This window comes from Macaca mulatta, chromosome 14 (assembly GCF_049350105.2).
Source record: "Macaca mulatta isolate MMU2019108-1 chromosome 14, T2T-MMU8v2.0, whole genome shotgun sequence".
Classification (NCBI taxonomy): Eukaryota; Metazoa; Chordata; class Mammalia; order Primates; family Cercopithecidae; genus Macaca; species Macaca mulatta.
This window is the reverse complement of record NC_133419.1, coordinates 121499381-121513350: the sequence shown is the minus strand read 5'-3', so window position 1 is coordinate 121513350 and position 13970 is coordinate 121499381. Positions and strand designations below refer to the sequence as shown.

The window sequence follows — 13970 nt, the reverse complement described above, 5'->3', positions numbered from 1 at the left end:
AGCCAGCTTGAGGATCAGAGGACTAAGAAAAAGTCTTAGCTTTGCCATGTACCAGCTGTGTGACCTGGCGTCCCTTAATACCTCCAAGACTCTGTTTTCTCAGCTCTGGAATGACTGGGGAGGAGGGAGGTAAAATGGAGAGATGTTAAGTGAAAGTGCTTTGCCATCTGCACGAAACTGTATGAATGTCAAGGAATGTCATAATTCTAATGGGAAGAGCCCTGGGCTGGGAGGCAACAGAATTAGCATAGTGCTTAGTGTGTAGTAGATGCTTAGCAAACATCTGAGCAACCTGTTTCCCAAAGCCCAGTAAGAGTTGAAGCAGACGAGAAAAGCTTCAGCTTAAAAGCAAGCCAGATTGTGACTAGATACAAAAAGAACTTCCTGTCAGGTTGGTGAGATATTGTACCAGCATTGAGGAAGACTGCAGGACAATCTTTGCCTGGAGACATTTGCGGGTGCCCTCGGTCTCTTAATAACCCCGCTGTGTACACAGAGTACACCAGTTCAGTCCTGCCAAAATGGTCTCGTGGCAGTCAGTTCTAGGGGAGAACCCCTGAGCCTGTTACACCATTCGAAGGTCCAAGGGCGCCACAGGAGGAGAACCACCGAGTGGAATGCAGAGCTTCCTACTGTGTTGCTTGAAGTGGGAACATCCTTCAGGTTGAAAGATCAGCATTCTTTTTCCGCTCATGGTCAAACTTATTTCAAAGAAAATGAAGCAAATACCTGTTTTGGCCACAAGACATCTGAGCGTGTCCATGCTAATGTGTATCGTCAACTTCCTCCACTAGGAGGAAATAGAATGAAGGGTTATCCAAACATTATTTTTCTGATAAAACTCCTGGTCCACAAAACACTTATCATCAAAGCAGAGCTGTCCTGTAGAACTTTCTGCGGTGATGGGAATGTTCCACACTTATGCTGTCCAACACAGCAGCCACCAGCCACGCAGCTACTGACCACTTGAAATGTAACGAGACAGACTGAGGAACTGGATTTCTAATTTTATTTTATTTTAATGAGTTCATATGTACACTTAAATAGCCATATGTGGCTTGCAGCTGCTGCACTGGTCAACATAGATCCAGAGGAAACCCATTTGATAAATACAGGTGTAATGACGATGGTGCACTAGACTGTGATCCAGAGACTCTGGATTCAAATCAAAGCTATACCACTTACTAATTATGAGACTCTAGTCAAACCAAGCTACCTTCTGGGCCTCCCTTTCTTCTTCTCTAGCTGAGGGGGTTAGAATCTATGTTCACTGATCTCTTGCCAAACCCCCTTCATGGAAGCCCTGCTGGAGAACTCCAGTGTACCTCAATTACCATTTTACTGTCTTTCTTTCTTTCTTTGTTTTTTTTTTTTGTTTGTTTGTTTGTTTGTTTTTTGTTTTTCTTTGAGACAGGGTTTCACTCCTGTTGCCCAGGTTGGATTGCAGTGGCATGATTTCGGCTCACTGCAACCTCCGCCTCCAGGGTTCAAGTGATTCTCATGTCTCAGCCTCCTGAGTAGCTGGGATTACAGGCGCATACCATCACACTCATCTAGTTTTTGTATTTTCAGTAGAGATAGGGTTTCACCATATTGGCCAGACTGGTCTTGAACTCCTGACGTCAAGTGATCTTTCCACCTTGGCCTCCCAAAGTGCTGGGATTACAGGTGTGAGCCACTGCGCCCATTTAACTGTGTTAATTGCTTCTTGAACATTGACCCTGCTTAGTTTTCCATCAAGTCTGCTTCATTTTTGAGGAGAGAGACTGCGTGTTGCTCTTTCATGTCGTACATAGAGCGTAAGGGTGCCCAGCACCCAGGAGATGCTCGAAGATGCCTGCTGACTGCCTGAGTGATGGACTGGAGCACTCTTGAATGCACCCAACTTGCTGGTGCCACTCAGGGCCTGCCTGTTGAACAAGGCTTTGGGTTCAACTTTCTTTCTCCAAGTCTGAGGGTCCCCAGCCCCTTGGGTCTAATTCCAGCTCCCAACTCCTTTGCCCTTTTCATGGACCCAAAACCAGTTGTTCCACAAGGGCACACCCATGATGAGAACGGCCTCTCCGCAGAAGACGCTCCTCGGAGAGTGACCTTCAAGGGCTTGCAGATGACACAGGACCAAGTCTGCGTTCCTCGCCTGCTACAAGGATCTCTGCTCCCTTCTCCAGCCTCTCTTTCCATCTTTATCCAGCATGGACTCTAGGCTCCAACCTACGCCCCCTAGGCACAGCATCAGGATTCCTGCCTCCCTCTCTTGCTCCTCATCTGGCATGCCCTATCTCCTTTCCCTCCTTTTCTAAATCTTTTTTATCCTTTGAGATCCAGTTGAAGCCCTGCCCACATCCCAAAGCCTATCTAGCACCCTGTACTCAGGGACCTTCTCCTTCTCGACTGGCCATATTGCACATCTGACACTTAGCATAAACCACTCTGGGCCTTCTCAGATCAGTGGCAAGGGCCCTATTTTCTCTGCATCCACCACAGGGCTCTGGAAAGAGCTTTTGACTTGAAGTGAGGAGGCCTTTATTTGAGTTTGGGCCCTGATGCTTAAGTTGTGTGGCCTTGGGCAAGTCATTTCACCTCCTAGAGTCTCAACTTCCTCAACTTTGAAATGGGGAGATCCAACACCTCCAATCCCCTGAGTGGTCACAGCAGAGTTGGAACTCCATTCCTTGATTTCTTGGATAGCACAGAGTAAATATTCAATAAATCTGTATTAGATAAATGAATTAAAGCAAATGCCAGGCACAGAGATCTGGGAAAGTAGGTGGGTCTGACTCTTAACAGAATGCTGGCTTTTGTATTTGGAGACTGTGGGGATTCCAGGATGCAGGAAGGACTTGAGAAGGCAGAGCAGTTCTGAGAAGCCATAGAAAGGAGCCCTAATAAAGATGGAATCACTCTGCAGTGTAACCCATAAAGACCCCCAGGGTAAGCCCTGGACAGGTGAGCTGCACAGGACACAGATGCCTGGGGCTCAGGCACTGGGTTCCAGCAGTAGCCAGTGGCCAGCACCTGTTTGACCACATGTGGGTGCACAGCTGCCGCTGGGAGCACACAGATGCACAGATTTGCTGGAAGGTGCTGGCTTAAATTAGCTAAATCTCATAAACACTAAATTTATGTCACAAATTGTCTGAGAGTCATAGAAAACACATTTCCAAAACCTGCATTTGCTAAAAAATGCTTTATCAGGAATTGACCTTGGACCTTGTTCCATCAGCAAAACCTGCTCTCCAGGGGAAGAAGCTCTTCAGCCCATCAAGTACAAATGCATCCAATTTTATATGTTCCCTCTCTCTCTTTTTGTATCTCCTTAACAATGAAGCTGAGAATGTGGGAATTGAGTTTGCAGATGCAAAAAGGCTTGGCGGTTGGCCAGTCTCCTTGTAACCTAGTTCCCCTCTGTTCCACTCATGCCCAGGGAGTCCTGGCAAATAGTACTCCTGGATGGACTCCCTCCCCATCTCTCCTCTCTCTCTCTCTCTCTCTTTCTCTCTCTCTCACTCACTCTTTTTCTCTTTTTCTCTTACACACACACACACAGACACACACACACACAAGGATAGGAACGTCCAAACCCACTGGTTAACAGCCCTTTGGATCTGAAGGAAACCTCCTGTTCCTGGAGGGTCTCCAGCCAGGGGCACAGGGAATCAGGCCAAAATCAACAAGACTGGACTGTCTGGGGCGGAGCCAGCCTGGGGAAACTTACATTCTGCTTTGGCACAGATGAGGCAGGCGGTGGTACAGTTGAAGAAGTTCAGGATCCCGGCTACAGCCACGCTGATGTCGGTGTTGCTGGGGTGGAGGTTCAGGGTTGTGAATCTCTGGAACTGGAACTTGACGAACTCCTCTGGGGCCACTTTGAAGTGAGGGACCTGGCGAGAGGAGCAAAAATGGACAGCAGGGAGGATCCAGGTGGGTGAAAAGAAAGAAAGAGGGATGAGTGAGCTGAGGCTGCAGAGGGTGGGTTCTTTTATGTAACACCTTCAGCAGACACCAACGGGAGAAGGAGCTCCCAGGGAACCCACTCCGTGGGAGGAAGACGAGAGATGACATCCCTGATGACGCTTCAAAGGAGCAGCCCCGGGACAGAAAACTATTTGTCCAGAGACCCGGATGAATGTACCGTGGGTCTGCAACCTGGGGTCTGTGGTCCTGAGAAGGCAAAAGAATCGATCTTTATTCTCAGAGGAACTGCCTGCCGCTGGGCAGACAGACAGTTGGCTCTTGAAAGCATAATCCTTAGAATATTTTATTTGTAGTTAATACATCAGAGCAGAGATGGCAAAAAGAGAAAAATGGCTACCCTGGGACTAAGAGAAGAGTCCCATTAGCCCAGCCCAGCCAACAGGTGTAGAGTAACCAGCTCCCAACAAACTTCAGTGGAGAATGCCCAGGGAGAGGAAGTAGGGCAGGGATGGGCTCCTGCACAGACTCACACGGGCGCACGTGGAGGAAGGAAGCCCTGCAGGCTGAGAAACCATCTAGAGAACCTCTGAACACAGCCAGGTAAATAAATACCTGGTTTGGCTTCATTAGGACAGTGTCAGCTTCCCTCTGCATCTATTACTGACATTTCCAGGACCCACCGTCCTGCCTTCTGCCTCTCTTCTCCCAGGAAAAGATCTTAAGAGGTTGTGATGGCTGCTTTATTGGCGGCTTAGGCTATTTGGTAGGTAATAGGAAAGTTACAATGTAATCATCTGCCATCCACCTTGATTTTATTCTTTCACCCTCACCCCTGGTGTTCAGAGCTGACAGAGCTGAAGCTGAGTCTCAGTGTGTATAGATGTTAAAGCAAGGAAGAGCGATAGTAGACAGCAGGAAGAACTTCCTGGTGGTGAGTAGACTGGCTTCCAGAATGGATTATTCAGAAATGACGGACGAATTGTCTCTGCCTACTCCAGCCCAGAACTTATCCTGCCAAGAGTCTGGGAAGATGTTGGGATGGTCTCTGTAGGATTCTCCTACTTTATCCTTTTAAATTTCTGGGAGAAGTCAGCTGGAGACCAGAGCTCCTCTGAGACTGAGGTGGGAGGAGGATAAAGATTTAGCAGAAACTAGGGAGAAAATTTCTGAATTCAACTAGGATTAGCCTTTGAACCATAGGGAGAGGGCAACCAATATTTTCCAGCAGAAACTGAAAACCGCAGACTTGGGGAGAGTCTGGTGAGTTATGAAAGGCAATTCTAAAGAGTGAAATTGATCTGTGTTGTAAGGGATCTTTCCTCCTGCTTGTATTTTGTATCCCATCCACTCTGTCTAAAGTGAATAACAAACAGACCTTGAAAGGAAAAGGTCACAAATGGGCAAGATAGAGGGGAAGGCCGGGCAGGGGCAGGCAGGGTAGCCTGGCTGGCTGGTTTGAATGTTTGAGCACCTCTGACCAAGGTTGTCCCTGCATAACCCTCTAGCCTACCACATTCCATTAGCAGCTAACCCAATAGAGCACAACCCATTAGCACCCCCTAGTACTGTGGAGCCCTCCAGAGTTGAATCCACCAGATCCTAGAGATGGATGGGAAAGACTCAGGAAGGTCAAAACAAACAGGTTTTGGAGTCTACAGACTTGGGTTTGCATCCAGGTTCCACTATGTGATTTTCAGGCAAACCACTTAACTTGTCTAAATGTCATTAAAATGGAGATAACCACAGGTGCTTCTTAGAGCTCTGGGAGGATAAAATGTGCACCTGTGTGTAGGGTGTATAATAGCTCAATATCTAACGAATAATAAGTGCTTGGGCAAGGCCCTTTCTCCTTCCTCCCCAAACACAGGAGCTCCCACAAAGCTCTTGGAGTTGTGCGCACAGGGGGTGAGGGCTGAGGAAGGGGACCTGATGGGGAGCGCCCAGCACAGTCTCCTTGAAGCCCGCTGGGCTCTACTGGGTCCAGGCAGGGATGGCCCAGCCCAATCCTGGTCCTGTGGTTCCCTCCCTAGGACAAAGATCAATCTATACTCAATGTGCAACTGCAAATGTATCCCAGGAAGCCATCACGGAGGTGTGTGTGGGACAAGAAGAGGTGAGCAGAATGGAGAGAGAAGCAGCAAGGCAGAAGGCAGCCAGCCACAAGGGCTGCAGAGATGTCAGCAGCACTTAAAGGAATGGACTCCTGGGTGAGAACTCCATTGCTTTTCCCTGGAGCTGGGGAGAATCCGCGTAAGGCAGTTCAGTCTCATAAAACATTAAAATAAATGCATAATCTGAGCAGAGAGGAAAGGTTGCTCTAGAAGAAACATAACCAGACAAAGGCGGGTAAGCGTCTGGCCGCTCCCAGGGCAGTGCAGTGCAGTCTGGCTGGCTGGTCTGGCACAGGGGCAGAGGAGTTGGCTGCAGATCAGGGGCTTGGCCTCTGGCCTGAAATGCCACACAGGGTTAAAGGATATATTGGCTGAGATCAAATAGCCACTGAACCCCAAGAGAAGGCCATATTGGAGCGGGGCTTGGGGGAGGATTGTGATGCACAGCAAAGACCGTGTCGGGGCGGGAGGAGGGAGAGAGGAGGAAAGAAAAAGAGGATGCAGAAGAGAAAAGATGGGGAGCTGAAGTCTTGGCAGCCCCACTTGGTGAAGATCAGAGCCACCGCTAGAATAACGACCTGCCATAGATTTAAGCTGTTTCTCAGAGTGTGGCAAGAAAGATGTAAATTACACATGAGGTCTAACTTCCTGGGCCAAGGGCTGGGAGAGGCTGGGAGGGACCTGGCAGAACAGAGCTCCTTTGTGGCCTGGGCTGGCCTCAGAGTTGTCTTTGAGGATATGTGAAGGGGAGGAGGATGGGGAGTTGTCAGCCCCAGCCCACGTAAGAAGGTTCAGGAGCACAGTCTACAGAGAGAGGCCCAGCTACTGGAGGAGCAGGACCAATGCAGCCAGGATTAGGATTGCGGCACTTAAATGTGCACACCATTCTGAGAGTGGGCTCATAAAATCAGGAAGATAAATATTCTTCCGCCCAAAGCCTCAGGGACTCACTGAGCCCTGGATCGTAAGAGATAGTGGTGGTATCAGAGGGGTAGGCTCCTCCCAGCAGGTGTGGGGTGGGCAGAGCCCTGTCTGTTGCTCCTGCCCTGGCAGGGGCGGCTCACTGAGGAGGCACCCAGTCCCTCCTGCAGCAAGTGCTTCCCCTATTTCTAAGAACTGGGTCCTCCTGAGACTAGAGCTTCTGGAAGGCTGAGTCTCCAGGCCTCTAGGGCAGAAGCAAGACTGAGCCTTCCTCTCATGTCCCTGCCCCCGACCCCACCCAGGCCCTGACCTCATGCCTGATCACCAAGCTCCATCTGCTCCCTAAGGACCTGGCGGGAAGGCCCCTGGGGCAGACAGGGGCTAAGGGGCCACTTTCTCACTGTCTCCTGAGGATATATCTGAAGGGGAAGGATTGATGGATCCAGGAAAGACCAGGAAAGATGCCAGCACTAGACAGAATCTCTGAATTTCTGAGTTTGTCTTCTCTGGGGAGAAAGGAGGGGGAGAGCTAACAGAATAGGGAGGGGGGCAGTCACTCTGAAACTTGTCCCCTACCATTTTTTTCTCCCATGGAAACAGAACTAGAGAAAATGGACTCAACACTTTGAAACTGGAGAGCCTCCAGTTCGAGTCACATCTGAGGAAGAATGTGCTGCCTGAAGAAGCAAACACTGGAATTGGTGAATGAGGAAGAAAGCAAGATAAAATCTCTTTTCTAGATAACTTATATGACAGAGGCTTTCAAACTTTATTTTAGCAATAAAATGTAGCAAAGCCTTCCTCGAAGGCATCCTTCCCCGGAATCCCGATATGTACACAGATGAACAGGAGCTGCTCACGTGGACACGAGAGTGGACGCTCAGATGTCTGCCCGCTTGGCCTGCCATGCCCACCACCCTCTCCAGCCTCTCCCTCTACCCACCACCACCAAGAGGCCGCTGGGGGCACCGCCATGGAACCCTAAGACACAGAGGAGCTCCGCTTCAAATTCCTGCTGTCAAACACCTCCTCCCAGACCCCTCCATGCAAACATCCTGGAGCAGGGCAAGCCCACTGCTTCTGTATTTGTATTTATGTTGTTGTTACTAATGACACCAACCCAGACTTGACAGGCTCTTCCAGCCCTTAAGAATCAACCGTATCTTTGGACCCTGGGCACAGGCTCCAGCGCACGGATATTCCCCAGCCCTGCCTCACCACTCACCTCCTTCTCTCCACAGATGTTGCTGATGATGGAGCTGGAGGCTGGGCTGGACGATGGCCCGAGGACAGCGACCACCCCCTTGGGGAGGATCTGACACACTGCAGCCAGCGGCAGGGACAGGGAAAGAAGCAAGGCACTCATCAGGTCAGGCTTGGGCCACGGCCCAGTCCTCTCCTCTTCACCCGCTGCCCCCTCACCTTCTACCCATCCGCTCCCCAGGCCCCTGCTCCAATGCTTCCAAACCCAGAGTCTCTCCTTCTCCCCTGGACGACTGGGCTCCAGGACAGTTTTATTGGAGTTTATGGACGGCATTAAATGAGGAAATGACCCAGGTTATGACAACATACGGCCACAGCCAACAGGGTGTATAAATTGTCTGGACTGTCACTGAAGGACAGAGGCTAATGGAGCAAACCTGCAGATTCCATCCCGCGGCCCGGCCTGGCCTGCAGGGGGGTAGGGGGAGCCCCAGCACAGCTGCTGCATTAGTCCTCCCAAATATAAAGAGAGTATAGGAGGAGGAAGGCAGGCAGGCAGAGGTACGAAGGAGGGCGAGGATGACACAGACAGGAAGAGAGCAGGTGCCCCTAAAGTAAAAGGGAGCAGAGGCAAGAAAAGAGGAAAGAAGATGGGAGGCAGGGAGAGAGCAAGAGGCAGAAAGGAGTCTCATCTGTCAATGCCCCCACCGTTCACTTCGTCCCACAGCCTGGCACATTCCCTCCCGCAGGCAGAGCAGGTCCCGTCCTGACAGACCAGCATGGCTGGGATCTGGCCTTTCCCTCCTGCACTGAACACTTGCTCACCTGTCCGGGATCAGCTCCGACACCACCTTCTCCTTAGACCTTCCTGGGCTTATTTATTTATGTATTTATTTATTGAGATGGAGTCGCACTCTGTCACCCAGGCTGGAGTGCAGTGGTACAGTCTCGGCTCACTGCAACCTCCGCCTCCCAGGTTCAAGCGATTCTCCTGCCTCAGGAGTAACTGGGATTACAGGCACCCACCACCACGCCTGGCTAATTTTTGTATTTTTAGTAGCGACAGGATTTCACTGTGTTGGCCAGGCTGGTCTTGAACTCCTGACCTCGAGTGATCCACCTGCCTTGGCCTCTCAAAGTGCTGGGATTACAGGCATGAGCCACCGCACCCAGCCACTGGGCTCCTTTAGATGGAATTAACACTGCCTTCGGCTCCCAAGGCCTGGGGTTCATGCCTCTAGTCTAAGACACTGTATCTATTTTGCTTTGTTGTTTAGAACTCTCCTCTCACTAGATTTCAAACCTCTTAAAAACAGGAACTGAGCCACATTTACTCCTAATCCCCACTTCTCACCTCTTCAGTGTCCGGCACAGTATCTTCTAGAAAGTAGGAAGCCCAGCTCAGATTTGCTGAGTGAATGTGTGAAGGAATGGGATGTGTAATCAGAAGAGGGGGAGAGAATCTAAGATTTTAAAATGCTAGAGACTGAGAAAGGGAGGACGGGAGAAAGAGGGAGAGAGGACAGGAGAGAATTCTCAGTGCACACACTAGGGTATCAGAGCCAAGGGGCCGCCCCTCAGAAAATGCAGTTGAGCTTCCCACTGCATCCTTGTCTGCAAAACTCAAGGCTTAACTCCATATGTATTTTCTTCCTACTCGTATTGGGAGTCAGGCAGAGCAATTTCCCTGGGCTAGCAATTGAGGTTAAGGGACTAGTACAAGGTTTCTTATTGAACCAGCTGCAAAGCCACACTTGCCATGTGGATGCTTTCTCCTGGGTTAGAGTCCAACACAGCCAGGTGAACACCAGGGTTCAAATCCCAGCATTGCAATTTACCATATGAACTATAGATCTCAGAGTCTTCTCTTAGCTTAGGGCTTGGGCAGGCATCCCACAACATCCCAAAATCTCAGCTGACTGGAAGACTCATCAGTACTAAGTATCTGGCCGAGGGAGTGATGATCAGGCTTCATCTCTGAAGAGCCTCTTCAAAGTCCAAGCTATTTCCATGGGGGTTATCTCATGTGACCTCAGCCAACTTAACTCTTACAGCCTGCTAGGTGCTTTAAGTTCATCATCCCATCAGATCCCTACAACTGCCTTGTGGGAGTGGGGTCTTATCTCCTGATTTTACTGGTAAGGACACAGCACCCTACAGATGTGAAGTGCCTCCGCTCTGGTCACACACCTAATCAAGGCCAGAGCTGGCATCTGGATTCAAGTCTCCTGACCCACATCCAGGGTTCATGTTCCTCTCTCCTAGCCACTTACTTTGTCTCCACTGCCCCCTGCAGCCAGCTACTCCTACACCCAGCTCTTCTCAGCCTCTTACAGTGGAGGTCCCCCTGCCCACCTCGTCTGCTGAATCCACTTTCTCCAAGGTCACCATGACCTGTTATCCCTTCTCATCCTGTTCTCTTTCTGTAGCACTTGTTGTTCTGATTGCATTGTTCTTTAGAATTTCCTAACACCATCCAATCTGGATTTTCCTCCAGTTCTCTAGTCAGTCTTTCTCTCAGTGCTGACTCCTCTTCCTTCTCCCACCCACCAAATTCGGGATTTACCCATGACTCACTCTTCCTGGGCCATTTTACCATTGCCTACGGCCTCCACCCTTGTCTCTGCCCAGATGACCCTGCACTCTCATCTATGTGCTGGGTCACAAAGTCAAGTTCCAACCACCTGCTGGATGTTGCCACAGGGCCTTCCCTCTGGCATCTCGCACTCAGTTCTGTAAGAGCTTGGAGTCTGATGCATGGCTGTCTGGGTTTGGGTCTCTGTCACTTACTAGCTGTGAGACCCTGAGCAAATTACCAAACCTCTGGGCCTGTTTTCTCACCTACAAGATACTAACAGCATCTCTCTCGTAAGGTTGCTGTGAGAATTAAAGTGAATTAATACTTAACACTTAGAATGGTACCTGACACGCTACATGACCCTTTTCTTATTATCCCCACCGTATCAGATTTGTTATATATTTTTCACAGTCTGATTGGATCTCCATACTTCTATGAGGAAAATTCATTTTTATCTCCACTTTACAGCTGGGGAAACTGAGGCCTACAAAGTTTAAGTAACTTGTTTAAGATCACACAGGTAATATAAGGTCGGACTGGGCTTGAACTCGGGGATCAACCTAGCACCAAAGCCAGTGCTCTTGTCCACTCCACTTTACTCCTCTTAGCTCCTCAAGCTCAAAGCCACAGTCATCCCGGCCTCTTTCTTGCCTTCCCTCACTAAAGCTGTCCACCTGCTTTACCAGCCAGGGACCAGGTTCCGACCATCTGACCTGCTCACTCTCTGCCAGCCCTTCCTTCCTACGTCTACTGCCATGGTTCAAGGTCAACCCCTCTTTATAACCTGCCCTTCTAAGGGATCTCTCTGTCTCCAGGATTCTTCATTTCCAATCCATTCTTTAAACGGTGGGGCAAATTATAGTCCTAAAACATAGGAGTGCTCCCCCAAGGCAGAGAACCTGTCTTATTTACGTCTGTGTCCTCCATACTTGGAACAAGACCTGACTCAGAGTTATGTGGCCAATAAACAGTTGCTGAACCACACTGAGGCCCCCTCAACACCTTCCATGGAAAACGGGAAATAAACTAAATGTATAATCATAAGGGAACAGCTATATAACATGTGGGTGGTATGCCCAAATGGAATATTATTTAGGCATTTAAAATACTTATGAACAGTTTATAATAGTATTAAAATATTTATGTAATAATACTAAGAGACAGAAGCAGGATATAACATTATATGTATATCTATACGAAGGCTACAGCTAAGCAAATACAGAGAATACTTATACATTGAGGAATGATTATGAGAAGATGTTATTAAAGACAACATTTACTGAGTGTTAATTATGGCCCATTCGAAGCACTTTTACAGGAACTGACTTATTTAATTCCCAAAATGACCTGATGAAATAGGTACTATTACTGTCATTCTCATTCTACAAGTACAAAAACAAGACAGAGAAATTAAAGAGCAGAGTCGAGATTCAACAGCTCCACCCATTTCCCCAAAGACCAGCCCCTTCACCACTGCACCACACAGCCATCCCCAGCAAGTGGCAATTAACTGGGATGTTTGTAGACTGCCTTGGCCATTGGAACACTGAGTTATTTTCTTCCCTTTTTTCATTTCACTACTTTCTATAATGAGCATGTATTCCTTTTTATAACATATTATAAAAAATACAATGCTATAATAAAAGCATTCTTCTGACGAGCAAGTAAAATTCGAGTGACTCTGGTCTCCTTAAGTCCTATCTTTGCAGCCTCTTCTCCCACCGTGCCGTCTCCCGCTCCATGCCAGCTCACCTAGAACATACTCTGTACATATTTTCCTGCCTGATCCTGTTCCCGAATGGTTATCTCTAGACCAGGGGTTCTTAACCTGTAGCCTGGGTTCTGTGGGTAGAAGTCAGGGGTCTGTGAACACTTGCAGGGGGAATTGCATCATTCTTTTCTCTAACCCCTAAGTGAAATGTAGCATTTCTTTCCATTTTGAATGTAGGCAATAAACCACAGTATGTTAATAGCACCTGTGACTTTGTTTCCCACAGAAATCACCAAAGTTTTCATATCACACTTCAGGGCTAAGGATATCTTGAAATACCAGTTATATTCATTATTACTTCAAAATTATGGTAGTAGTTAGACTCGATGCTGGGCTTGGCTATTTAATACATTAATGAAGAAGCACATATATTAGTATACCACTACTAAAATATAACTGCATTTCCATATAGCTGGTTTTCACAGTCATCCTATCCATTTTATCGGATTTCTGTTGTTTATTTTCTGTCCTTTTTTATTAATAAAAATGTTTTTATTCATTTAAAAACATTTATCTGAGAAAGGATTCATTAGCATCTCCAGACTACCATGGTCTAGGCCTTCTCTCGCCCTCTGCCTAGCAAACTCCTACTCACACTTCAGCATCCAGCTCAGATCTTGCTCCTGGGCCAGAAGGCCTCTCTCCCTCCCTGTATTGACAGCACACTGTGGCTCTGAGTCAGCTGCGTTTAGGAGACAGTGCAGCTTCCTTACTCTCTGAATTCCTGGCCAGCTTCTGTCCCAAGCACCCTGGTGACGCTGGGTCCCAACAGAGGAAAGTTCCTCCTGAAAATAAATTCTCAGAGAAGGCCACGATTCCTTATTCCCAATTCCAAAGTCCAAAAGGCTCTGAAACTTGATGTTTTTCATCAAACTCAGTTGTTGGCAAAATCTGATCTCAACAGACAGATATAAAGCTATTTACAATGTGTGAGTATTTGAATGTAAGCATGCATGTGTTTGAGTATGGGATTACTGGAGATTCAACTTTATATATGGTACATGCACCACACAACCGTTCTTTTGTTTTTGTGTGTTTGTTTGTTTGTTTTTTTGAGACAGTGTCTCACTTTGTCACCCAGGCTGGAGTGCAGTGGAGCAATCACAGCTCACTGCAGCTTGAACCCCTGGGCTCAAGCAATCCTCCTGCCTCAGCCTCCCGAGTAGCTGGGACTACAGGTGCATGCCACCGTTCTTGGCTAATTTTTTATTTTTTGTAGAGATGGGGTCCCACTACATTGCCCAGGCTGGTATTAAACTCCTGGCCTCAAGCAATCCTCCCACTTCAGCCTCCCAAAGTGATGGGATTTACAGGCATGAGCCACCATGCCCAGCCCCTCAACCTTCCCCATGTCTCACTCCGGATTCTACACACCTCAGGCCTCAAGGGTTTGTGGGCCTGTGCCTGCCATTCTGAGCTCCTCAAACACATTTGTCAATGTGTCCATCTCCCTCAGTGGATCATAAACGGC

At 48.4% G+C, this 13970-nt stretch overlaps 1 protein-coding gene and 1 long non-coding RNA gene across 2 annotated transcripts in view; one reads left to right on the top strand and one right to left on the bottom strand.

Moving 5' to 3' along the window:
- The window catches only part of GRIK4 (glutamate ionotropic receptor kainate type subunit 4), a 332638-nt gene that overhangs the window by 165594 nt on the left and 153074 nt on the right, over positions 1-13970 (bottom strand). Inside the window, exons 3-4 of the mRNA XM_028834083.2 lie at positions 8173-8270; positions 3716-3881 (exon numbers count right to left, since the gene is read on the bottom strand). Of these exons, the coding sequence (XP_028689916.1) occupies positions 3716-3881; positions 8173-8270 (264 nt within the window). The remainder of the gene's footprint in view (positions 1-3715; positions 3882-8172; positions 8271-13970) is intronic.
- Positions 4524-12250, top strand: LOC144334478 (uncharacterized). The gene is made up of 3 exons (XR_013404346.1): positions 4524-4678; positions 8189-8316; positions 12118-12250. It is a non-coding gene; the product is annotated as an uncharacterized LOC144334478 (long non-coding RNA).